This window comes from Hylobates moloch, unplaced genomic scaffold (assembly GCF_009828535.3).
Source record: "Hylobates moloch isolate HMO894 unplaced genomic scaffold, HMol_V3 SCAFFOLD_5, whole genome shotgun sequence".
NCBI classification, from domain to species: Eukaryota; Metazoa; Chordata; class Mammalia; order Primates; family Hylobatidae; genus Hylobates; species Hylobates moloch.
In genome coordinates this window covers 119,412,766-119,438,372 of record NW_026652280.1, presented here as the reverse complement: position 1 = coordinate 119,438,372, position 25,607 = coordinate 119,412,766, and the positions used below count along the sequence as shown (strand labels likewise).

At 42.2% G+C, this 25,607-nt stretch overlaps 1 protein-coding gene and 1 long non-coding RNA gene across 3 annotated transcripts in view; one reads left to right on the top strand and one right to left on the bottom strand.

Annotated features, from left to right (window-relative positions):
- The window catches only part of VAV3 (vav guanine nucleotide exchange factor 3), a 417,957-nt gene extending 400,177 nt beyond the window's left edge, over positions 1-17,780 (bottom strand). Inside the window, exon 1 of one of the 2 annotated variants that reach the window (XM_032155203.1) lies at positions 17,266-17,780. In XM_032155203.1, the coding sequence (XP_032011094.1) occupies positions 17,266-17,469 (204 nt within the window). In that variant the 5' untranslated portion in view covers positions 17,470-17,780. The remainder of the gene's footprint in view (positions 1-17,265) is intronic. The other variant, XM_032155201.2, reaches the window with a different exon arrangement.
- LOC116469687 (uncharacterized) overlaps positions 17,043-25,607 on the top strand; it is a 29,980-nt gene continuing 21,415 nt past the window's right edge. Inside the window, exon 1 of the long non-coding RNA XR_004248317.1 lies at positions 17,043-17,104. This is a non-coding gene — a long non-coding RNA (uncharacterized LOC116469687). The remainder of the gene's footprint in view (positions 17,105-25,607) is intronic.

Sequence of the window (25,607 nt, the reverse complement as noted above, 5' to 3'; positions counted from 1 at the left end):
ATCAGATGATGGTGAGGGACAGGAGAAGAGAAAGAATCTCACATGATTGCCAACTGTCCACTACGTCTCTGGTGCTGTGCTAGGTATCTTGCCCATCTGAGTTCACTTACTCTTCACAACACTCTGCAGTAGGAATTATCCCCACTTCATAAGAAAGAAAATTAATATGTTGAGAGATTGAGGAATTTGCCCACAGCCATTCACCTAATGGTGCATGAGTTGAACCGAGGTCTGGCCAATGCTAAAGTCCATATTCTTTCAATATAACATGCTGCCTCCCACTGCAGAACTACTGGCAGAATATTGTAATTTTTTCATCCTAGGATTAAAAAATATCTAGCATTCTCATCCAACCAACATTAAGGCCAATGTGAAGGATTCATTAAATAATCACTCAATGGCCATTCCTGGGAGCAGTCACTCTGTGCCAGGTACTGAGCTAAGAACAGGAAACTGACAAACAAATGGTCCCTAACTTCATGGAACTCACAACCTAGGAGTAATAACTTATGGTGACGCTTAAACATACATGAATACTCATACCCTTGGGAATTTGGGGCACATTTTTGTTATCTGGCTTAAAATAGCAAAACTGCTCTCCTAGGAACTGAGTAATGCTGAATGGCTAAGTTTTGGATAGCTGTGGATTTACTCCTTTAAGCATCAGATCTTTGATTTTATAATTTTCATTAATCATTTTTCAATGCTTTTTCAATCCTTCCAGGACATTCTAAGCTCCAAAGTCTGAGACTCTGTACCCTCACCTTTACGGATTCCCCTAAACTACTGCATCCAAAAAATGAAAAACCTGCATGAATGAGAGAAAATAAGGTCTTCATAATAAGTGCTTCACATGAGAAATTCTGAACTGAAGTACTTCCTGATCTTGTAAAAAAAAAAAAAAAATTTAAGAGAATAAACATGATTTAAACTTCTCCTGAGGGCCCAGGTCATTCGTGTTCTGTAATGAAAACCTGCGTTTAGACTGGTTCTGGTAAACCAAGTGACCTTGGTCAAACCATTGTATACATATCAGAGGACCTAGACTGCTCATTTTTAAAACCAAGCTGCTGAACTAGAATTATCTGTAACGATTTTTTCAGCACTATAATTGTATATAACTCTTTCAACAATAAAGCTGGCCGGGCGCAGTGGCTCATGCCTGTAATCCCAACACTTTGGGAGGCCGAGGTGGGCAGATCACCTGAGGTCAGCAGTTCAAGACTAGCCTAGCCAACATGGCGAAATCCTATCTCTGCTAAAAATACAAAATTAGCTAGGCTGGTGGTATGTGCCTGTAATCCCAGCTACTCAGGAGGAGGCTGAGGCAGGAGAATTGCTTGAACCCAGGAAGTGGAGGTTGTGGTGAGCTGAGATCACGCCACTGCACCCCAGCCTGGGCAAGACAGACTCCATCTCAAAAATATAAATGAACAAACAAACAAAAACAATAAACTGAATTGCCACAATGGTTCATTCAAATAGGACCATTCTGGTCCAAGATTAATATGGTTTTTTAATTACTGAATCCATGTTTTACAGTGTTTACCATTGCAAATTTAACTTTCAACTATGCTTCATTCCCATTTTAACTTACAACCTATATCCCCTTAGACTTAAACAGGCTTAATGAAAAGGAATGAAAACTACAATTTCTATTATACTATGCTGCCTCACAAGCTTATTAGAATAGTGTATTAATTAAAAGCCCTTAGGCTCAAAGTCAGAATCTAGAAACTCTCCAAATATTTGCATAAATGAAGTTTAGCTGGTTGCATTTATATGTAGTTTAAGAAACATTTTATGTCACATTCTTTTTTTTTACATATAATTCATTTATTTTTCAACAATTACTTATGAACAATCTTTTTTCTTTTTGTTTGTTTTTGTTTGTTTGTTTGTTTGAGACAGGGTCTTGCTTTGTTGCCCATGCTGGAGTGCAGTGGCATGATCATGGCTCACTGCAGCCTTGACCCTGCCTGCAGGCTCAAGAGATCCTTCCACGTCAGCCTCCCAAGTTGCTAGGAGTACAGGCATGTGCTACAGTGCCCAGCTAATTTAAAAAAAAAAAAAAATTTGTAGAGATGGGCCTCTATGTTGCCAAGGCTGGTCTTCAACTCCTGGGCCCAAACAATCCTCCCACCTTAGCCTCCCAAAATGCTAGGATTATAGGCCTGAACATTATCTTCTTAAACAGTGTCTCTGGAAGTACCCAAATCTTTTGTGTAACCACCCATTCTGAGCTCCAGAGCTCTCAGTTCCTGTTTTCTCCTTACTGAGGATGAATTAATTTGCTATATTTTACGGAATCCCAAAGTACACGTATGGACACACACACAGTTCTATTTGTCATAATAATCTGAACTTACGCATTTCTTGTGTGGCTGACTGAACTAAGTTTACTAACTTTCCTTAGCCAACAAATGCTTTCTCATATTTGAAGATTTTCTGCTAAACCTACATTTTGGAGTATTGATAAGTGACAGAATTACTCTAGACCAACTTTCTCTATCAGGTATTGCCTATATGATTAAAAGAAAGTTGTACTACTGAATCATAACATTACTGAAAACAGGCTTGCAAAATAAGCAGATGCTGTGAGCTGGTTGCAAGAGGGGACAAACAGCCTGGGTGCTGCTGGGAACTGAAAAACGTGACTTGAGAGCTTCTGGTTCATCGATAATGCTCTCCAAGCATACCCCTGGGTTCTGGAAACCACAAACCAAAAAAAAGCACTTCTACTGTATAGTGTCCAACTTCTCAGAATCAAAGTTCTCACAGCACCTGGTTCTCTCTGAGATTCTAATTTTATAAACATCTACTTCAAGACCCAAAACTCTCTCTGGGAATCAGAAGGCAAAAATGTGCATATAAATGTAACTTGTAAAGTTTGGCATAGTTGCTACTGCTACTTCTAGTAACAATAATAATAGTCACCATTGTAGTGTGTGGAATGGGACAGACTGAGGACAAGTCAGGGTTCAGGAGGACTGGGTGGTAATGATGAGGACTAGTTGAGCTTGCTGGTACTAAGAGAGAGTTAGGGATTCAGGCTGTCTGGGATTTGGAGGGTTAGAAAATGACCAGGGGAATGACAGGAAGCCAAGAGGGTGTTGTTATGAGACACTGCAAAGAGGTGAATGAAAGCAGGGGCAAGTTGCAGTGAACACGGACGGTAAAAGCAAGGTGGTAAGCCACCTTCTCCAACAGCTCTCTGCTGCTCATGGGCAAGGGCAGCAAAGCCTAAGAAGGAGGGTGCTCTAGGAGTCAGGTGACTGGCATAACTCATGTTACAGAAGGTGAAGGGAATTGGAGTAAAAATGGAAAGGCTGATCATAAATTCTGACAGGACTCAAGAATACACAGTCAAGACCAGATGGACCAGGAAAGGAGGAGATATCAGTCAACTAAAGGGCACAGGGAGGATAATGGCTTAGTACGTGTGAGGGAGGGAGAAGTAGCAAGTCTAGAGGTTAGAAGAGAGAGAGCAAGCCTCTTTACTTTTAGCACTTCAGATGTCCATTAAGTATTTTAATTCTATAGTTTTTGCTCCCTGAACTTTCAAGATATTCAAGAGAATAGGCCATCATCTCATGCTCCAGCCTATCCACCAAAGATAGGTACTTCAATGTCTTTCCTGACAAACGCAAATGGTATGGCCAAATTTCCAGTACTAATGTTATTAAGGGTCCTACACCATTGTTCAGAAGAGATTTTTGTTAGAGACATCACTGAGATCTGAATGTCTTTGCACATTCTTCGTCTCACATAACTCTCTCTCTACTCAGTTTTATTTCTCAAACCTTCTTCCTCTGTAGTAACCATTCATGTCTCTGTCCTCTTCTTGGTCTCATCTCTCTCACCCAGCTGCATGCACTTTTGCACCAGTCTTATAATATCCAATAACTTTATTTCTGCATTCTTGCAAAAGCCTGACTCCCAGATCAACTCCCTTTTCTCTTCGCCCCCTAAAAGTGGGAACTTCATATGATTTATCTTTATGCCTTTGTGCCCTGTACAAATGTCTATAGAAAGGAGAGAAATACAAAAGCAAAAATTGACAAATGGGATCTAACTAAACTAAAGAGCTTCTGCACAGCGAAAGAAACTCTCAACGGAGTAAAGAGACAACCTACAGAATGGAAGAAAATTTTTGCAAACTATGCATCTGACAAAGGCCTAATATCCATCATCTATAAGGAACTTAAACAAATGTACAAGAAAAACACAAACACCATTAAAAAGTGGACAAAAAACATGAACAGACAATTCTCAAAAGACATACATGCAGTCAACAAGCATATGAAAAAAAGCTCAACATTACTGATCTTCAGAGAAATGCAAATCAAAACCATAATGAGAAACCACCTCATATCAGTCAGAATGGCTATTATTAAAAAGTAAAAAAAAAAACATGCTGACAAGGTTATAGAGAAAAAGAAACACTTATACACTGTTGATGGGAGTGTAAATTAGTTCAACATTTGTGGAAGACAGTGTGATGATTCCTCAAAGACCTAAAGACAGAAATACCACTTGACCCAGCAATCTTATTGCAGGATATACACCCAAAGGAATATAAACTGTTCTAGTATAAAGACACATGCACACGTATGTTCACTGCAGCACTATTCACAATAGCAAAAGCATGGAATCAACCTAAATGTCCATCAATGATAGACTGGATACAGAAAATGTGGTACATATACACTGTGGAATACTATGCAGAACGAGATCATGTCTTTTGCAGAGACATGGATAGAGCTGGAGGCCATTATCCTTAGCAAACTAACGCATGAACAGAAAATCAAATGCCACATGTTCTCACTTATAAGTGAGAGCTAAATGATGAGATCACATGGGCACACAGAGGGGAACCACACACACTGGGGCCTATCAGACAGTGCAGGATGAGAAGAGGGAAAGGATCAAGAAAAATCACTAATGAGTACTAGGCTTAATACCTGGGTGATGAAATAATCTGCACAACAAACCCCCATGACACATGTTTACCTATGTAACAAACCTGCGCATGTGCCCCTGAACTTATAATAAAAGTTATATATATATATATATATATAAATTCAACCTAAAGAAAGACAGGAGAGAAATACCTTGAGCCATGCACACACATAAATAAATCCATTTTGTGACATTAGTGGCATAATGTACACATCAGCAAAATTAACTATGTATCCAGAAAAGCATTACCCACCTACCAAACTTTAGCCATGCCCATTCACTCTAACCCAAATGTCTCCCTTCCCATCTACTGTTTTATAAGGGAAAATATGAAGTAAAACCCATACTGTATAGACTAAAAGCAACACAGGGTCAGGGATTGAGTTTCATTCACATTTGAATACCCAGCATCTACCACAAAGTCCAACATTTAGCAGACAATGTGATGATTTAAATAATTGCTTCACTTGCACAAATTTCCATGAAAACAGAAGCAAACAGAAAGTAGAGGGGCTATAAAATTACCAAAAAGCAAATAATCCACAAACTAATCAGACTATAACATAACAGAAATTTCGTTATTTTAGATATTTCATTTTAAATAGAACAACTTTCAGTGCAAAATAATACAATCTCATTTTACATTTCTAGGGCATGCCTTGTTTTTTGAAAGCACTTTTCCAGTCATTTCCTCATGCAATTTGCCATCTATCCACTGAATTTGGCAGCAGGAACGGGAAACTTCGCAGAATTTGGAATTAGGACAATTGGACTCAAGTTCTGTCTTCACCACTTTCTGTCTGTGTGACCTTGAGAAAAGCCCTTTAGCCAGGGCACATCTCCATTTCCTCCTCTGTAGAGCAGTGATAAGATCTTATTCTTCCTGTCTCACAGACATGAGGACTGGGGAGGCAGTGGGGAGAAGGAAGGAAATAATCTTACCAAGTACCTACCATGTACCAGGCATTTAAATATTTTCATTCTCACCACAATCCTGCAAAGAAATTCCACAATTTCTTGCCTATCAGATGAGAAAACAGATTCAATAAGTAAAGTAACTTTCCCAGGGTCAGTGTTGTTAAGTGCCAGATCTGGGATTCAATCATTTCTGCCTGATCCCTGATCATGAAACCATAATGCTGCCTAGATATGTGTAAAACATTTTAGTTGCTATTTAGTATATTATTGCACATGTAAGTATCCACTGCTATTGCTACAAGTACAGAAGCCAGAGGCAAAGAGAAGGAAACACGAAGGTCACACGGCCTGTCAGAGACAGAGCTGGGACTAGAACCCAGGTCTCCTGACTCCTCACCTTAAGTATTCCCATTAAACCATGCTGCCCTCATGCTCCCAGGAAAAGGCATAGGGAAGCACGATGCTTGTTTATTCAGACCAGCTGTTACAGATCTATTTTAAGACAGGCACTCTGAAAATCATGGAAGGTGAGTATCAAGTGTATCATTAAATATTCCATATTAATTGACCCTTTACAGAACCCTCATGTGAGTAGCATGTGCTGCTGGCTTCCTGTTAAGCAAGCAACTCAAAGGCTGACTACACTTCTTGTAACACAGATTTTGAAAGCACATTCAGACAGCAGCGCAAAATACAATTTAAAAATAATTTTACATGGAAATCAAAAGGAACTACTTTGCTGTTCATGGTTCTATCCACTAAATGCCTAAGATTAAGGAAAACCAGAATGTCAACTTGTGACTGGCTTTAACACCATGCAGGGTCTATGTTAACAGAGGATGAAAAATACGATAAAATAATGCTCCAAATAATAGCTAACAATAGGTTGTCTGTGAATTTACAAAAAGAATATTTATAACAGAAAAAAAATGCCCTATCAAAGCACATCATTTTAAACAACAGTGCTCCTGCTTCCCAGAGAAATGTAGGCACTCCTGACTCCAGAATAGAGCATTAAACCATGTGCTTGAGATCAGCTGTCACAAGGCACAGTATTAAAAGGCCAAAAAGGAACAGCTACACTCACTTTCTCTCTTCCCCTCATTAACTTTCCTTAGTTTTCCTAATTTCCTTTCCTTTTCCCATTATATACCTGTCAAAAGTCTAACACCCATTTTATACTGAATAGTGTGATAAATGTGTATGAAATCATCCAGATACATTCAGTATCCTGAGGCAATTTTTTTTTTTTTTTTTTTTTTTTTTGAGATGAAGTCTTGCTCCGTTGCCCAGGCTGGAGTACAGTGGCACGATCTTGGCTCACTGCAACCTCCACCTCCCAGGTTCAAGCTATTCTCCTGTCCTGAGGCAAAATTTTAACTGAATATCTGACTAGTAAGGAGGTGCTATTAACAACAGCCACAAGGCCAATCAGAACACTCCTCCAAGGGAGCCCCCTACTACGGCAAAATACCATGGCGGGGGGGAAATTCATTGCAGTCCTCATTGCAGCTCACATTCAGATGTGCCGATAGCCTCACTGACAAGAATTCAGTTCACTCTTAATGTTCTTATCTAAGTTTGACTCTACCACAAACCACTTATTGGTGTAAGTTACTAAACCCCTCTTAGCTTCAGAGAGTATCCACCACATGGGGATAAATAGCAGTGCCTGCCTCATGGTGTTGGACAATTAGATGAGATAATGCATGGAAGGTTTTAGTAACTGCCTTATATGTTTCCACAGAAGTAGTGATAATCATTATAGTAAAAAATAGTTAACATCTATTGGGCACTTGTTATAAGCCAGTCACATTAATTAATTCAGCTAGCCCTCACAAGAACCCTAGGAGGTAGGTTCTTTTATTTGGTCTATTTTAGAGATGAGGAAGCTAAAGAAAAGACAGATAGACAGGTTTAGTCACTTTCTGAGAGTCAGTTGGTAAGTGGTGAAGTAATGTTACCTGCTATTATTAGTAATGGCACTTAACAAGTATTTTTGGTTTTTAATGACAGTCAGTGCTGGCTATGTTGTTGTTTTTTTTTAATTTGTAGATATTTGAAAAGGAAGTAAAGAAAGTGTCACCATTTTCATCCCATTGATGAATTTAATCTATGCCTATTTATGTATGCCTATTAGGTATGACTCCCTGTGTCCATTTCTAGTGCTGTATATAAAGGAACTAGCCTATGGCATCCTCAATCAAGCCAAAGCCTGGAAGGGAGACAGATAAGGAAAAAAAACTGCAAAATAGCAAGAAATGCTGCATTCCACCAGACACTGTGGCACAAAGCAGCATGTGCTCAGCCACACCTGGGAGAAAAGTCAGGGAAGACAATACAAAGATGACTCTTGAACTGAATCTTCAAGTAGACAAATGAAAAGGGGAACTTCAAGCAGACAAAAAGGTATATGCAATAGCACAGAGACACTTAACAGCATAGTCTTTTCAAGAAACTGCAAAAAGGTCAGAAGTACAGAGTGGAGAAGAGCTTTGAGAGATGAAGCAGGACAAGACCATGAGCTCTTGCATACTAAGGAGGTTGGATTTTATCCCATGGTCCATCGGGAACCACTAAAGTTATAAGGAGGTTGTCTGATCACCTGCCCTAGTAGCTCAGATCAAACCCTAGTCATCCTTAGTCGCTCTCCATCACACCCAATGTTCATCCACATGTTTCTATCTCTACTTTGAAAATATATCACACATCAAGTGAAGGGAATAACGGCATACATGCATGCAAACGGGAAAGATCCAAGAGAGAACTGATGATGCAGAAGAGCATGGGGGTAAGAGTGAAGGAGAAACTGGCCTTGGCCAGGAGCACTGTTAACTCACTCATAGTGCAAGAGAGAAGGCATCATCTACGAGCACAGATGCAGGAAGGTGGGAGCCTGAGGAAACTCTCCTCCAATTTTGTCTTTTTTCTCACTGGAATAGGAAGTGAGGTTACAAGTTGAGAGAAAGAAGGGAGAAGCAGGTGATGAAGTTAAGTTTAAGGAAAGAAGAAAAGGTAGTACAGAGTGATCTGGAGAGTCAAAAAGTAAATGGTCTCAGGCAGTTCTCAAACTTCTTTTTCCTCAGGACCCCTTTCCACTCTTAAAACGTGATTGAGAATCCTCAGCAGCTTTTGTTTGGGGTTTCATAGCTATTAATGTTTAACATACTAGAATTCTAAACTGATAAGCCTTTGAAACATACACAAGCATATATCCTACAGTCAGCCACAGCAACGGCATGGGCACTATCACACAACCTTTGGAAAGCTCCTCTATATACACATTAGAAAATGAGAATGAGGGCAAATAATCTATTATTATTAGATTATAAATAAAACCAAAGAGAGTTTTGAAATTGTGGGACCCCTAAAAGCATTTCAGGGACTGCCAGTAGTTCCAGACCATACTTTGAGAACATTAAAGAAATATAATCAGATGACTGGATGGCCCAAGGTGCCCACTTGAGGTTAGGAATCATGAACTTAAAGTGAGAGCAGTCAGCACGGTGCGGGTTTTCCTCCATTACATTCAGCATCTCAGTTGTAAGCAGGGAATAAGTAACAAGTTGAATTTTACCAGGGATTTGTTTATCCAAACAAGCAGGACAAATCAAGGGAAGTCAGGGAATTATAATGGCTATAGTATTTAAGCTAAGTAGGAAGGAAATGAAAACTGAATCAGGCAGTTAAGAGGTGGTAGAAGCAATGAGTTCAAAGGATTGTTGGGTTTTAGGTATTAGTAGAACAAACCCGAAAGAAAGGGATATCAAGAGAGTGGGATGCATGAAACTGAGAAGAGAGAGGGTAACTGATAATAACTTCCAACTCAGAGTCCAAGACAGAATGTGTTCCCTTTCTCACTAAAATGTGCCCCTTCTTTATGACACTTCTGTCACCTGATGCTGAAACCTGGGTCTCAACCTAGATACTTTCCACTCTTTCTCTGTATCTAAAAGGTTGCAAAGTCCCATCCATCCCAACTCATAATTATCACTTTAATCTTTTTTGTTCCTATCCCTCTATTCGCCTCCTTTCTCTGGCCTTATCTTCTGTTGAATGACTTCAGTACCAGTCCTGCTCACGCCTAGTTTTGTCCCATCCAATCCACCCCTCTCTATTGTGAGTGAACTTTCTACAATGATCAGACTTCATACCTATGGAGCAACTGTAACTATAGAGGCAGAGGTGTAAAACAGGCAGACTGAGGCTGTCAGTATGAATCTGGGATCCAGCAAGGTAGGTAACACCACAGATGTCATGAGATGCTACAGGGAAGCGAGTATGAAATCAAAACACAACTAAAGAGAAAACTCTAAAATGTTTAAGACATGTTTCAATAAAGAGAAGCCAGCAAACAAACAAACAAACAAAAACTGAGAAGGAATAATAAGAGGTACAAGAGAACCAGGAGAATATGGTGTGGTGAGAGTAAAGGGAAGAGAGAGTTTTAGGAGAAGGGGATGATCAGTAACATCAATTGCCACAGAGGATTCGAGAAAAATAATAAAAACAATCCACTGTATTGAAAATTAGAAAATATGTGGTGATCTATACTAGATCAACCCCATTTGTATTGCAAACATGATATAATTTTCTCCATCTTAAAAAAAAAAAAGACACGATCTCATTTCCTCACTCTGGCAAGCCATGGGATTGTACCTCACCAAGAGGGTTTCAGTACTTCAGTGCCTTACCCCAGGCTCTGCTTTCTAGAGAACCTAGGTTAAGCCACCAATCACGCAGACAGAACAAGTGCTTAAGATGCCTAAAGATGCCACAACTACTTTATATGAAAAGATCCTTGGTGTTGAGTTTAAAATTCTGCTGGCAGATTATCCAAGAGAATAACCTAACAAATGGCAAAGAGGTTAATGACTTCTGAGAAGACTAAGGAATATTATTCTGAATGAACTGACTAAAAATGTCACTAGGCACACCATTCTTTTTGGAAAATAACAGTTCTTCCTCCTTCCCTTTTGTATAACCCCAAAATCTGTAAGTCACACCACCTTGTATGGGAGGAGGGAGTGTGTAGACATGTATTTGGAATGCATGCCTCAATGCTAAAACTAAATCATAGTTTTTTAAAACAATGTATGGTTGTGTATAACAGAAACTATTTAACTCTTTATTTAAAATAATAACAGCAGCATCAAAACTCAGCTTAGAAGGAAATCTTACAGACAACAGTGATGAATTATTTTAGGAATGCTGCATCACCAACACTAGATGTTCAAAGGGCAACACTGTATGAAAACACATGGCAATCAATGACTCTAAGTTCAAGTGGTATTCGGAATAGTCACAATCTGAACAAAACGATTTTAAAACACTTTAAATTTTACTTATATTTTCTTTATCATTATACTTTAAGTTCTGGGATACATGTGCAGCACGTGCAGGTTTGTTACATAGGTATACATGTGCCATGGTGGTTTGCTGCACCCATCAACCCGTCATCTACGTTAGGTATTTCTCCTAATGTTATTCCTCCCCTTGCCCTCCAACCCCCAACAGGCCCCGGTGTGTGATGTTCCCCTCCCTGTGCCCATATGTTCTCATTCTTCATATATAGATATATCTTTTCACATATATACACATTTACACAAGAGTACCATATGAGAAAATCTGTCCATCTAAAGGAGCTCTTTTAATAGGTATAAACTAAGAATTGAGTCATAAGAAAATAAACTATATCTAGGCCGGGCACAGTGGCTTACAGCTGTAATCCCAGTACTTTTGGGAGGCCAAGGTGGCCTGATGACCTGAGGTCAGGAGTTTGAGACCAGATTGGACAACATGGTAAAACCCCGTCTCTACCAAAATACAAAAATTAGCCGGGCGTGGTGGCACACACCTGTAATCCTAGCTACCTGGGAGGCTAAGGCAGGAAAATTCGTTGAACCCAGGAGGCAGAGGTTGCAGTGAGCCAAGATCTCACCACTGCACTCCAGCCTGGGTGACAGAGCAAGACTCTGTCTCAAAAATAAATTAATTAATTAATTAATTAACCCATATCTTCATTTCTTTTCCCCTAGTAGCCACTATCCCATCTTTCTGTTCTCTTTACAGCAAAATTACTCCCTAAAGAGATGTCTATACTTACTGTCTCAATCCTCTCCTATTATCAGGTGTTTCCCCACCACATCACCAAATCTGTTTTTGTCAAGGCACCAAGGAATCTTATATTGTTTAAATCTTCTATCCTCAGTCCTTATTTCACTTGATCAGCAGCATTTGACATGTCATCACTCCTCCAAAAAACACTCTGTTCACTTGGTTTCCCTCCTACCTCATGGCCATTGCCTCTCAACTCCTTCACAGGTTCTCCCTATCTCTCTGCCCTCAAGAACAGGCATGCTCCAATGGCTCACTCAGACTTTTTCTTCTTTCTTCTCTACTCCCTGCGTGGTATCACCCAGTCTCATGATTTTAAATACCATCTTCACCTTGATGACTCCAAACTTTATACCTACATTTCCAACTCCTCTAACTTGCTTGGCGTACCCATCTAGATGTCTACTAGGCATTTCAATCATAACTAGCTCCAGATATTCCTTCCCCTCTCCCCACATACACCCCAACACCATACTTCCTCTAGTCCTCTCCATTTCAGTAAATGGGAACTTCATCATCCAGTTTCTCAGGTCAAAAATTCTGGAGACACACTTGACTCCTCTCTTCTCATATCCCTAATCTAGTCCGTCAATAAACCCCTGCTGGCTCCACCTTCGGAATATATTCAGAGCCTACTCTTCCCACCATCTGCCCTGCTATTGCTTTGGTAAGAGCCGCCATCATCTCTTGCCTGAATGATGTATTAGCCTGGCCACTTCTATCCTTGCTGCTCTCCAGTCTGTTCTCAATTTGGTAGCCAAAGTAACTGTAGGAAAGGTAAATCAGGGCTGGGCGTGGCAGCTCATGCCTGTAATCCTAACACTTTGGGAGGCCAAGGCGGGTGGACTGCCTGAGCTCAGGAGTTGGAGACACTCTAGGCAACATGGTGAAACCCCCTCTCTACCAAAATACAAAAAAGTAGCCAGGAGTAGTGGCACGTGCCTGTAGTCCCAGCTACTCTGGAGGCTCAGGAACGAGAAACTCTTGAGCCTGGGAGGCGGAGGTTGCAGTGAGCTGAGATCGGGCCACTGCATTCCAACTTGGGCTACACAGTAAGACTCCATCTCAAAAAAACAAAAAAAAAAAAAGAAAAGAAAACGTAAATCAGGCCATGCCACTCCTCTCCTCAACCCTCTGTTGACCTCTCATTTCACTCAAAGTGAAATCCAAAGTCCTTAAAGTGGCCCACAAGTACTAAAAATCGAGCTTCCATTTTCTCTCTGACTTCATGTTTCCCACTCTTTCCCAGACTCACTCTCCTCCAGCCACACTGACCCTGCTGTTCCTCCAGTATGCCTGCCACTTAATGACCTCAGGCGCTTTGCACTTGGTATTCCCTCCGCCAGGAATATTCTTTTTTCCAAACATTGACATTCCTGTGTTCCCTTACTCGCTTCAGGTCCCACCTAATTGTCACTCCCTTGGAGAGGACTTTCTTGACTACCTTCTATAAAATTGTATTACATTTCTCTCTCGTTCCTAACTCAGCTTCAAATGGGTTCACAGCACATTATATATAAATATATAAATAATTATATATAAAAAACTATATATAAAAATATAAATAAATTATACAGTCATTTATTTATGGTTCAACTCTACTAAAATCCAAACCCCTTTAGGGCAGGGACTTTGTTGAGTTTGTCCAAGACAGTGTCGAAAACAGTGCCTGGAACATAGTAGGAACAAGTAAATATTCATTGAAGGAATCCTTGAAGTCTGAATTATTCATTTAGACAATTCAAAGTTTACATATACTGTCCATAGTGGCCACTAAACTCATTGAATGTATTACCCCTACTATAAAGCACAGTACAAAGCAAAATTTTAAGTTTCAAACTAAGACTAAGGTACTCTCATTCATGATAGATCTAGGGGTGGTTATAGGCATTCATGAAGATCTTCTTAACCACTAAAAGTGACATCAAGCCAGTAACTCATGCCCTTCCACAGGCACACCCCCCGCCCCAACCCCAGCATGTGCTGCCCACCCAGTACAGCTATCACCAGTAGGCTCTTCTCTTCCAGAATCATTCACATGCTTTGTGTCCTGGCTAGAATACTGTTTCAGATGAAAAATAAATCTCAAATATAGACACTAAAATCTAACATATACAGACACCAAATTTCTTAGATATTCACTGGCCAACTGCATTTTATTTAACTGTATTCTATAAGAAGAACATGTTAAATGTATAACTGTGATTAATGTTTACCTCTTTAACCCATCATAAATAAAAACAAAAGCTAAATCAGCATGAAAAAATAAACTTATTTTTGAACTGAAGATCATCCTCTTACCAAGATGGCAAGATCAAAAACAAACTGATGTCCACAGCCAGAAAGAACAATAAGTAAGAAAACTGGGATCCCATCCATGCTTTTATTTTGAAAGATAATCAACTAACTTATTAAGATTCCAAGATTCAAACCTATAATTGAGCAGTAATTATTTGCAGTTATTTATTTTTTAAAACGCAAACAAGGCAGAAGGCTAATAGAGAATAGAAAGGCATCCCACTCTCTGGAATAAACACTCATTTTAAAAGGCTGGTCATTTTATAGCCTCTTTCAGGAAAGCTAAACAGGCTACAAACAAAACATCAATAAATTAAAATTTCTTTTGTCAACATCTGCTCTTTACAGTCTCAATATGTCACAAAAGTCTGAAGTGACAGCTTCCAGTTATTTCTCAGCTTAGGAAATCATGTGCTATAATAAGTAGTCTATTTCAAATTAATATCTTCAACAGAATCTAAGTCAAGTAGACAGAACGACTCTCAGACATACCAAAAAGCCACAAGTACTAGTAATGACATCTCTAACTCCAGGGGAATACACTCTGCTGGGACATGATAGAGTTGTACCAGGTTAATAGTTTATTCACTACAGCTAGAACCTTTCCCAAGAAAGATATGAGTAGTTAGAGGCAAAATGTTTAGGGTTATCAGCCCAAAGGAACCAGTAGGCCTCTACAATTGTTTTAAAATTTCTATTGGAACCTATTACTCTTAATATAACAATAGCAGAAAAAATGTTTTTCATAATTTTGCTAATAGTAAACATTTATTAAATACATGTGCTAGGCACTATAAGCATGCTAAATATGTCAAGTTATTTCATAAAATCATTTCATAAGTCTCATTAAAGGATTTAATGACAACCTGCATGATACAAACTCATCAGCCTAGCATCCACTTGTTCAGCAGCCTTGCCTCTCTGCAATGAGGCCAAGAACCAAGAGGTAAGCAAAAACAGACATCCCCGGGTTCAGGTACTAGCCTTCTAGGAATCACATTTGAGGGAAGCACTCTCTCATAGGACATTACAGGAGAAACTGTACTTAATTTGGAACCAGAAACCTCAAGGTTGAACAGACTTCAGAACTCAAAAGTGCAACGGCACAAAGAAGGTCATTAGCTGTCCTACTTACCTTATTATAACCCAGTGATTTATCATCTGATAGCATAGTGTAATAATTCCTTTAGGGCAAGTATCCTGGTTTGCTCATTTTGGTACCCCCACTAGGCAACAGAACCCTTAGAGCATTGCATGTGCTCAATTTTCATTAATGATGCTTATAATGACAATCTTTGGTCATCAGAAAGATTAAATTACATCTAACGTGAGAGGAGAAGAGGGAAACACATTCAAAATGATTCTCATCCATTGTTAGCATTCAAATAAAGGCTTCAAGGTTTAAAAAGGTCTTCAGCTGTCCAGAAAACGTGATTATTGAGAGCAACTGTTGAGAGTTCCAGGAAACAAGTTCCAGGAAATGTGCACAGTACTGTACTCCCTGCTGGTGGGCCAAGGCATCCTGACCCACGCTGCCTCCTGAGGCTACAGGCAAAGTGGAAAATGGGGATGTGTGAGAGTAGCTAACTGCAGCTCCCACCATAATAGAAAAGTCTGCTAAATCCCTCAAAGGAATATCCAGAGTTGAGACAACTCTGAAGGGGTACCTAGAGGTAGCAAACACCATGCAGGTTTATGGGGGCATAAAATAATTTATCTCACTTTTAAATACATATGGCTCTCCCCACTTCCATGCCTGTTCTTTCTTAGGGACTGCCCACCAGCAGGTTGAAGGCAAACAGGCAAGGAATGCAGAATCTGAAGTGCAGGGGACCCTGATGAAACACTGACACCAAGAATCAGAGATGACTGTGTGTCCTCTAACTTTAAATACATACTTATTAAATCATATAAAGTCCGTTCCTTCTTAAAAGGCGCTGCTCTGGTTGCTAAGTAGCTGAGGCTCTGCGTCATAGAGGATTAGTGCTGAAATGTGTCATGGAGAGGGCTCTGTCCTCTCCCTTTTAAGTTGAAAGCAGTTTGGTTTTTTGTTTTGTTTTGTTTTAACATTCTGAAAGAGAAAGAGGCTCTGAACCGAGTTTAACATCCTTCTGTACAAAAATTTTCCGACAGGACAAATAAACTACGCTTCCACTGAACTGTGACTTTTGAGCTGACTCTAGGGTGCACCCAACCTTCCAGAGGTGTCTGGCTTCACCCTCAAAGAGGCAGCTCCAGCCCCAGGAGCCGACCGGCACCACAGCACCTGAGCAGGGCACTGCAGGAAGGAAAGCGGAATCTCTAGTGAAACTTCTCATTTCCTGTCGCTGCTGAGAGAGGCTGGACTCGCTCCTTCTCACATGGTTTAGGAAGAGCTGTAAACGGGAGCTTGCCGGCTGGCCACCAGCTCAGGGGCCCTGGGGGCGGCCTCTGGGTTCTGCTCCCTGTTCTTCCCTTTGACCAGTGTCACTCCTGGACAGATAACGGGACGAAACGCCCTTCACTTCCTCGAGTCCTCATTTATGTCATGGTTCCTCTTTCAGGAAAACATGAGTACAAGACGCAAAGCAAAAGAAGAGATTAAAGGCAAATTACCCCATCACCCCGTTTCGTCCCTCCCCTTCGTTATTATAGAAGAGCTTGATCAAATTCCCTTTGTCGCGCCACACACACGCAGAGTAGGTGAAAGGCACCCTAAGACAACTTATTTCTTTCCCGCCTCACAGAAAGCCTTTACGAAATCCTCACACCGTCTCCGGACGCAAGGCTTTCGCATTCAGCTTGAGGAGCTAAACCATTTCAAGCCAAGGTAGGAAAAGCCAAAGTGGTGCCGAAGTGGTCCCAAAGCAGAAGGCTGGGAGGCAGGGCAAGCTCAGCGCACCTAGACGTTTGCATTTACACAAAGAAATTAGCCGCACGATTAATGGGAGCTGCCGGCTGGAGGCGGGGCGCCCGCGCCGGCCTCCTCACCTGGGACATCTGCGGCCTCAGGTTGATCTCCTTCAGGTTGATGGAGTGCGCCCGGAGGTTGTTAAGCAGCTGGCAGAGCAGGACTCCATCACGGAGGGTCTGCGCCAGGTCGAACACCTGAGCCGAGTCCCAGGTCACCCGGTGGTTGGCGGGCAGCACCTTGCAATGGATGAGCCACTGCGCGCACTGCTTCCACGGCTCCATGCCCGACGGCTCCGGGACGCGGCTGGGCCGGGGCGGGCGGCAAGGATGCGGCCCCCGCCGCCGCCGCCGCGGTTCCTCCGCGCCCCGCCGACGCCAACAGCCGCCGGCCCTTTCCCCGCGCGGGATCTAGGGAGCAGGAGCCGCGGCCGGCGGGTCGCGGGCGCCGCGCTGGGCTCGGCTCCGGTCCCGGCCCGGGTGCGCCGCGACCCGGCCGCCGCTGCAGCGAGTCCCGCGCGTTCTCCGTGCGCCCCGGCCGGCTCGGCGGCGGCTGCAGCGCACAGGCTTCCGACTTCAGCGCCCGGCCCGCCACTGAGCATGCCCAGCGCGCCGGCCGGTCTCGCTGCGGTCCGCGAGTCCCCAGACGCGCGGGTGGGAGCACGCCGGCGGCCGGGGCTGGGGTCGGTGGCCGAGGGCGGGGCGCGGGGGAGGGGCCGGCAGAGGGGGGCGGCGGCCACAAAGGGGATCCCAAGCCCCCGCCTGCAGCCTTGCGGGGCTCACGCAGCCCCTGGCGTCCTGGGGTCTTCTCTCGGGGCGGCTTCCCAGCTTTGCGGGGAGTGTGGCTGAATACTGTAATACGATGGGATCCCCCAGGACCCCCTAAACAACAAATGCCGAAAGGAGCGACGGATTAATTGGGGCACCCAGACTCCCCAGAGCAATGAAAAAAGTGCCCAGAGCATCAGTAGAGCACGGCGCTGAAAGTTTTATAGATCGTCGCCCCCTCGCCCCTTGCAGCTCTATCCGCTCCATTCTCTATAGCTGATTCCTCAGCCTATTCCTCCTAGTTGCGCCTAGTGGTGTTTTGGCACCCTAAAAGTGAGTGAGAGTGCGTGTGTGGAGACGCCTGCAGAAACCGCCCCCATTCCTGAGCCTATTTCCTTGCGAGGTGATTTTCACTTGGAGCTGGCTTCCCCCTGCACTGTCAGGCTCAGAACTGTTCGCGGTTGCTGTTCTGGCCCTTTCGCTGACTCCACAAAAACCTGCCTGAGAAAGGCCTGTGCCACGGTGCTAGACTGCGCATGCGTCGGCGACTGGCGGCCGGGTTTGAGAGCAAAGCGCGTTAGCCCTGGGCAGCTCCTCCCGGGCTGTTCTGGGATCATTAGTGAAGGTTGGAACTTGACCCCAGAACTTTTGCGCAGTGCACAAGCAGTGCATTCGTGTTTCTTAAGTAAATCTTTTGGAGACTCTAAACCCTACCCCTTTTACTCCCACTGCACGCTGCCCCTCAAAACCACAATTAATGTTTAAATTGTTTGTGGCAAGATATTGCCACATTGAATTCTTGCTGTTCCATAGGAATGTGGTCCTTCGTCACCCTTTTGAGATGCATTCACTTAAAATTAGAAAATAGGCCGGGCGCGGGGCTCATGCCTGTAGTCCCAGCACTTTGGGAGGCCGAGGCGGGCGGATCACGAGGTCAGGAGGTCGAGACCATCCTGGCTAACACGGTGAAAACCCGTCTCTACTAAAAATACAAAAAATTAGCCGAGCGTGGTGGCACGCGCCTGTAGTCCCAGCTACTCGGGAGGCTGAGGTAGGAGAATCGCTTGAACTCGTGAGGCGGAGGTTGCGGTGAGCTGAGATCCAGCCACTGCACTCCAGCCTGGACGACAGAGCCAGACTCCGTCTCAAAAAAAAAAAAAAAAAAAAGATGGGAGTTTGGATAATTTAATTGTATTATATTTCTGTAGCCCAGATTTTTTATTACGAACCATACTTTATAAGCAGGCCAAAATATTATTTTTAAAAGAATGATTTGTTCAGGACAGTGATTGCGTCCTTTTTCGTTTGGCTGTGACAAGGATAGCACACTGTGTACACTCAGCGCTGAACAATAAATCAGCCTGAGGATTTCCTTTCCTCACACGCATCCTTCCCTAGCAATTTCCTCTTGTGTTCAATGCGGATTCCATCAATAGCACGACGTTTCCTAGGCCATAATTTTGGCAAATAAATCATACTGAACTCTACATACCTTTAGAAGCAAAATCCAACACATTTGAATCACCATTTAACACAGTCTTTCATAAAGAGAAATTAGAAAGAAATTTCATTAAGCGGGACAAAATTTAAACTAAAACTATGAATTTTGTTTCAGGTAGCATCAGATCACCTTTGGATGTTGGAGAATATTTCCAAAATCCAGATTATATACACTATCCCAGGACACAAATCTGGATTTAGAGCCCGAGCTGTACTGCTTTCTAGCAACATGACCTTGGATAAATTCTCTACCCTTCAGTTTCCCTAGATGTGAAATAAGAAATAATTTTTTTTCTTTTGTTTTGAGACGGAGTCTCGCTCTTGTCGCCCAGGCTGGAGTGTAGTGGTGCGATCTCGGCTCACTGCAAGCTCCACATCCCGGGTTCACGCCATTCTCCTGCCTCAGCCTCCCAAGTAGCTGGGACTACAGGCGCCGGCCACCACGCCCGGCTAATTTTTTTTTTTTTTTTTTTGTATTTGTAGTAGAGATAGGGTTTCACCGTGTTAGCCAGAATGGTCTATATCTTCTGACCTCGTGATCCGCTCGCCTTGGCCTCCCAAAATGCTGGGATTACAGGAGTGAGCCGCCGTGCCTGGCCATAAGAAGTAACTTCTAACTAACAGGATTGTTGTCAGGATCAAATGGTACAATGTCTTGCTATTCAAAATGCAGCCTGTGAACAACAGCATCACCCTTGAACTTGTCAGCACTGTAGACGTTTGGCCTCTACTCTCACACTGAATGAACCAGAACCTGAATTTTAAGATCTCCATATCCCATGTATTTCCATCAAAAGCCAAGAAGCACTGATACAATGCCTAGAATGTGTGGTGCCTGATAATAAGAGCTCAATAAATATTACCCAATAGTAGCCACTTTTCATTCACAAGTGGCAACAATGACCAAATATTCTATTTCACTTCTCTGTATATAATATAATATATGACTTCAAAACATAATGCTTCTCAAATATAGTAAACCACAGAGTTGATAGAAAGGCGACAGGAAAATATATGGAAGGCCTAGAAGGGAAGGAGGTTAGTGGAGACACAGGATTCTTCACGTAAACAAGGAGCTAAGTGCCAATAGGTGACTCATGTGAAAGACATTTAAGTGTCAGAAATTGGTGCAATAAAAATGCAATGGGCTTCTCACCTGAGTTATCCTTACTAAAGGAAAAAATTGCAGTCTTTTCCCTCTACAATTTTTTTTTTTTTTTTTTTTGAGACAGAGTCTCACTCTGTCACCCAGCCTGGAGTGCAGTAGATCTCGACTCACTTCAACATCCGCCTCCCGGGTTCAAGCTATTCTCCTGCCTCAGCCTCCTGAGTAGCTGGGACTACAGGCACAAACCACCACGCCTGGTGGGGCTTTTTGGGGCCCAGCCCTTGTCCTAAGAAACCACTGACCTCGGCCTCCAGGCCTGCCCTGGCTGGTCATCAGAGCAGTAGGTGAGAGCAGGAGGCAGAGGCTGGGGAGGACAAGGGAGAGGGAGTGGGGTCCAATGCAGGGAACAGGGCTCTGTCACCCAGGCTGGAGTGCAGTGGCGCCATCTTGGCTCACTGCAACCTCCACCTCCTGGGTTCAAGCGATTCTCCTGCCTCAGCCTCCTGAGTAGCTGGGACTACAGGCATGCACCATCACGCCCAGCTAATTTTTGTATTTTTAATAGAGACGGGGGTTTCACCATGTTGGCCAGGCTGGTCTCGAACTCCTGACCTCAAGTGATCCACCCACCTCAGTCTCTGAAAGTGCAGGGATTACAGGTGTGAGCCATCGCACTGACCTCCCTTTGCAATCTTAAAGGAAATGTTCCACCTAGTGAAGGCAAGTTGGGAAATAGGGACCAACTTGTCAGTGGCAACTCCTTGCTAATCCTGGTACCTAGTGTTCTTGCGGTGTGCAAGAAGGCCTTTCTTGCATATCTGATGTGGGACTTCAGGACCCCTCCTATGGTCCTACTGCCCTTGAGTCCTTCATAGCCCCTGTAGTACATCCACACTCTACCATTTGCTGAATGCCCACTATGTGTCAAGCACTCTTTTGGGCACTTTACATGCACTGTCTGCAAGTGAGAAGATGGTCTCCCACCGATTTTAATGAAGAAGCTGGAGATCAACAGTGTTAAGCATCTTGGTCTTTATTAGGGAACTCAATAAAAGGATGAGCTTGTGTCTCCATATCTGCACCCCTTCTGTTCAGAGCTGTGGCTCACCATTAAAATAATTGCCTTATCAAGCTTAACTACTGGTTTAAACATCATTCTCCCTGCTAGACTGAAACACCTTGAAGGCAGGGGTGGTAACTCATTCATCTTCAAATTCCCAGAACCAAACTTTGTGCCTGTCATATGACAAACAATAAATATTAGTTTGGTGAGATTGCACCACTGCGCTCCAGCCTGGGAGACAGAGCGAGACTCCGTCTCAAAAAAAAAAAAAATTAGTTTGGTGAGTGAATAAATGAATAAGCTATGTTAACCCTCTTGTTCTCCCTCCATCTCTCTCTGCCTTTCTATCCTGTCTTTCTGGTGGTGAAAAGATCAGGAAGGATTTGCCAGCATTACTTGTACTAGGCATAAGAATCACATGAAAAAAGATCTGTTTTTTTTTTTTTTTTTTTGAGCCAGAATCTTACTCTTGTCACCCAGGCTAGAGTGCAGTGGCACGATCTTGGCTCACTGCAACCTCCACCTCCCGGGTTCAAGTGATTCTCCTGCCTCAGCCTCCCGAGTAGCTGGGATTACAGGCACCCACCACCATGCCTGGCTAATTTTTGTACTTTTAGTAGAGACAGGGTTTCTCTATGTTGGCCAGGCTGGTCTCAAACTCCTGACCTCAGTCTCCCAAAATGCTGGGATTACAGGCGTGAGCCACCTCGCCTGGCCCTGCTTTTTTTGTGTATGTCTCACTAGTCTTTCCGTGCCCTCCAAGATGAGCAGGCTGCCCTCTGTTTCTCTTTTGTATCACAGTGTTGTTTGGATCTTGCTTCAGCCCTACGCTGTATAAAAACAGGAAATGGAATAAGTGGCATCCTGAGCTGCAGGAAAGACAAGGATAACAGATGATGGCTATCACATACTAGGTCCCTTGCCATGTTCAAAATTATATCCTACATCATAGGACATTCTACATCAGGCCAAATGTACCAAAAAACTGAAGTAAAGGATCTGAAAGCCACATTAATTCATTGCTTGCTCCATCTGTATTGTCACTCCACTCCTTATTGACTTTTTTCTTATTATTCTTCCAACTCTTAATTTTTTTTTTTTTTTTGAGACGGGATCTCACTCTGTTGCCCAGGCTGGAGTGCAGTGGCACAATCTCAGCTCACTGCAACCTGCACCTTCCGGGTTCAAGTGATTTCTCCTGCCTCAGCTTCCCCAGTAGCCGGGATTACAGGCACATGCCTGGCTGATTTTTGTATTTTTAGTAGAGACAGGGTTTTACCATATTGGCCAGGCTGGTCTTGAACTCCTGACCTCAGGTGATCTGCCCGCCCTGGCCTCCCAAAGTGCTGGGATTATAGGTGTGAGCCACCGCGCCCGGCCTTTGTCTTTATTCCTCATTGTATTTCTTTTTTTATGTTATAAGAGAAGTAAATCATGGATGGTACATAACCTATTGAAGATAAATCGGTTTCTGAAAGAATTGAAGATGCAGAAATACAAATATTGTGAATTGCAAACTGAAATCCAGACTGTTTGCTGGATTAATTTCCGTCAACTACAATCAAATGTAGTTTGGTTTCACATAAACATTAGGGATGTGGGCTTTACATTTCCGGTAATTTGATACTGTCTTTAAAGTAGATACCAGAAAAACACTGGGGAGACAGAATGAGGGTGGAGTAAGATTTCTATAATAACTGTTCCTTTAATAAATGTGCCCAAATCAGTGTGAATTTAAAGATTTTGGAATTAGGTACAAACGAGCAGGGTCTTGTTAGGATCACAGGATTTCTTTTCTCTTCTGACATGTTCAAGTCCTTGATTATAATAATAAAGTAACAAAAACAATGACAATAACCTATACTCTAAATGGCGCTTACCATCTAACAGAAGAAATTTACTTGAGATAATTTATGACACAAAAAGCTTCCAATTCAGGAGGCTGAGGATGGTGGATCACCTGATGTCAGGAGTTCAAGACCAGCCTGAAACCAACATGGTGAAAACCCGCCTCTACTAAAAATACAAAAAAATTAGCCAGGCGTGGTGGCGGGCGCCTGTAGTCCCAGGTACTTGGGAGGCTGAGGCAGGAGAATCACTTGAACCCAGGAGGCGGAGGTTGCGGTGAGCTGAGATTGTGCCATAGCACTCCAGCCTGGGCAACAAGAGCAAAACTCCGTCAAAAAAGAAAGAAAAGAAGAAAAAAGCTTCCGAAGAAGCAGCTTTAAAAGGAGGATTAGAACATGACTGTAAGTCTATGTGTTACAAGGGATGGATTCATAAAAGACCTATTAACTAACCAATGTCCAAATAAATGAAATAACGAAATAAATGGAAATACAAGTGTTCTTCCCACTCTGTGAGTATATACCCCCCCCAATACACACAGAAAATGAGGCTCCAAAGATTTACCTCACTGAGTTAATTGCACCTCAGCTGGGTCTTTTCAAAATCTGGTTCACATTAAACATTCTGCAGCTCTCAAGCCATGATTAGACATTAGTCCATTTTCAGAATATTAGTGGTGATACACATATATGTTATGTTTTAAAGATAACTAAGGAGGCTAAACTTACAAGGAAAAGCTAAATAGCTCTGTGTATTCCTGTCAACAACTAAGGACCTTAATCTAATTTGTAGAATATTTAAATCCATTTGCATGTTGGTATAAACAAATTGCCAGGGAGAAAGCTCTTTATACAGAGATTGTGAATTTTAAAATCCAATGCAAGGAAACTTTTGTGAGAAGTCCTTGATGTCCCTTTTTCCATATAATCCTGTGTATATCACAATCATTTTACTAAGTTCTTTGCAGAATAATTATCTCTTTAAGCGTCTGAGACCCCAACTACCACCATCCTCCTTTTACCCCAACCCTGACTATCTTTGAGGTCCTCGGAAACAGAGATTGTACCTTATTCATGTCATTACTCCAATGCCTGGCACTTAGTAGAGGATGGATGGATAACTGGATGGATGAGGAGGTGGGTGGATGAATAAATGAGATGAAGAGGGATGTAAACCGTGTCATTATAGTAGTGATGAGAGAGGAGAAAATTTCACTTGCCATTTTGGCATGTCACTCAGATTTATTCTTGCCACCAACATGTCCTTGGAAAAATAAAGTGATACAGAAGGACAGATTGGGTTTACCCATGTAGAGAATGCAGGAGTACTAGAAAGCACCCCGCCTCCATCCGCATTCAAAACCAAAAAAAAAAGTCCTTGATTTATGTTTAACAATTAAAATACATTATAGAACAATTAGAAACTCTCCCTGGAAAATTCGATATATTTAAATTCATACCTCATACCTGAGATTAGATAATAACAGCAGCAGCAGCTATTTGTTGAGTATATTATGAGCACTGACAACTAGCTATTGAGCTACCTACTTCATATGTATGGTTTTATTTGATTCTCATAACCTCTCTGAGGTGTTACTATTATTGACCTCATTTTGTAGATGAGGAAACCGACTCTAAGCAAGCTCAACTATCTTTCCTAAATTCAAATAGCCAATAAGTAGCAAAGCTAGCATTGGACCCGGCACATCCTGATGCCAAGATTCACACATTTAACCATGATGTCATTCTGCCTCTCTGGAGATTTAAGACAGAGGGATCCCTAAGAGCAGATGCCAACAAGATGGCTTTATACACAGCCAACTTTAAAAGTTCCACACCCTGCAGAAAGTCATTAACAAAACATAGTTTTACATTTTATTTACATGAGTGAAATTTTCCCCCATTGCTATTCAAATAGCAAGAAAAGAATCAAGATTTGTTTGGTAAAGCAATTTTAATTTATTTTTAATTCTTAAAATGTTCCAGTTTTAAATGTTTCTAAATTTCTTTAAGCATTCCATTTACTCTTTTCTAATGTAAACTTTTTGTTTTATTTTGCTGTGTTTTATTTCATTTTGTTTCAGACTGACTTAAGGTTGTGAAATGCTGTGCTTTAGAAAACCTGTGAGTATCTTTT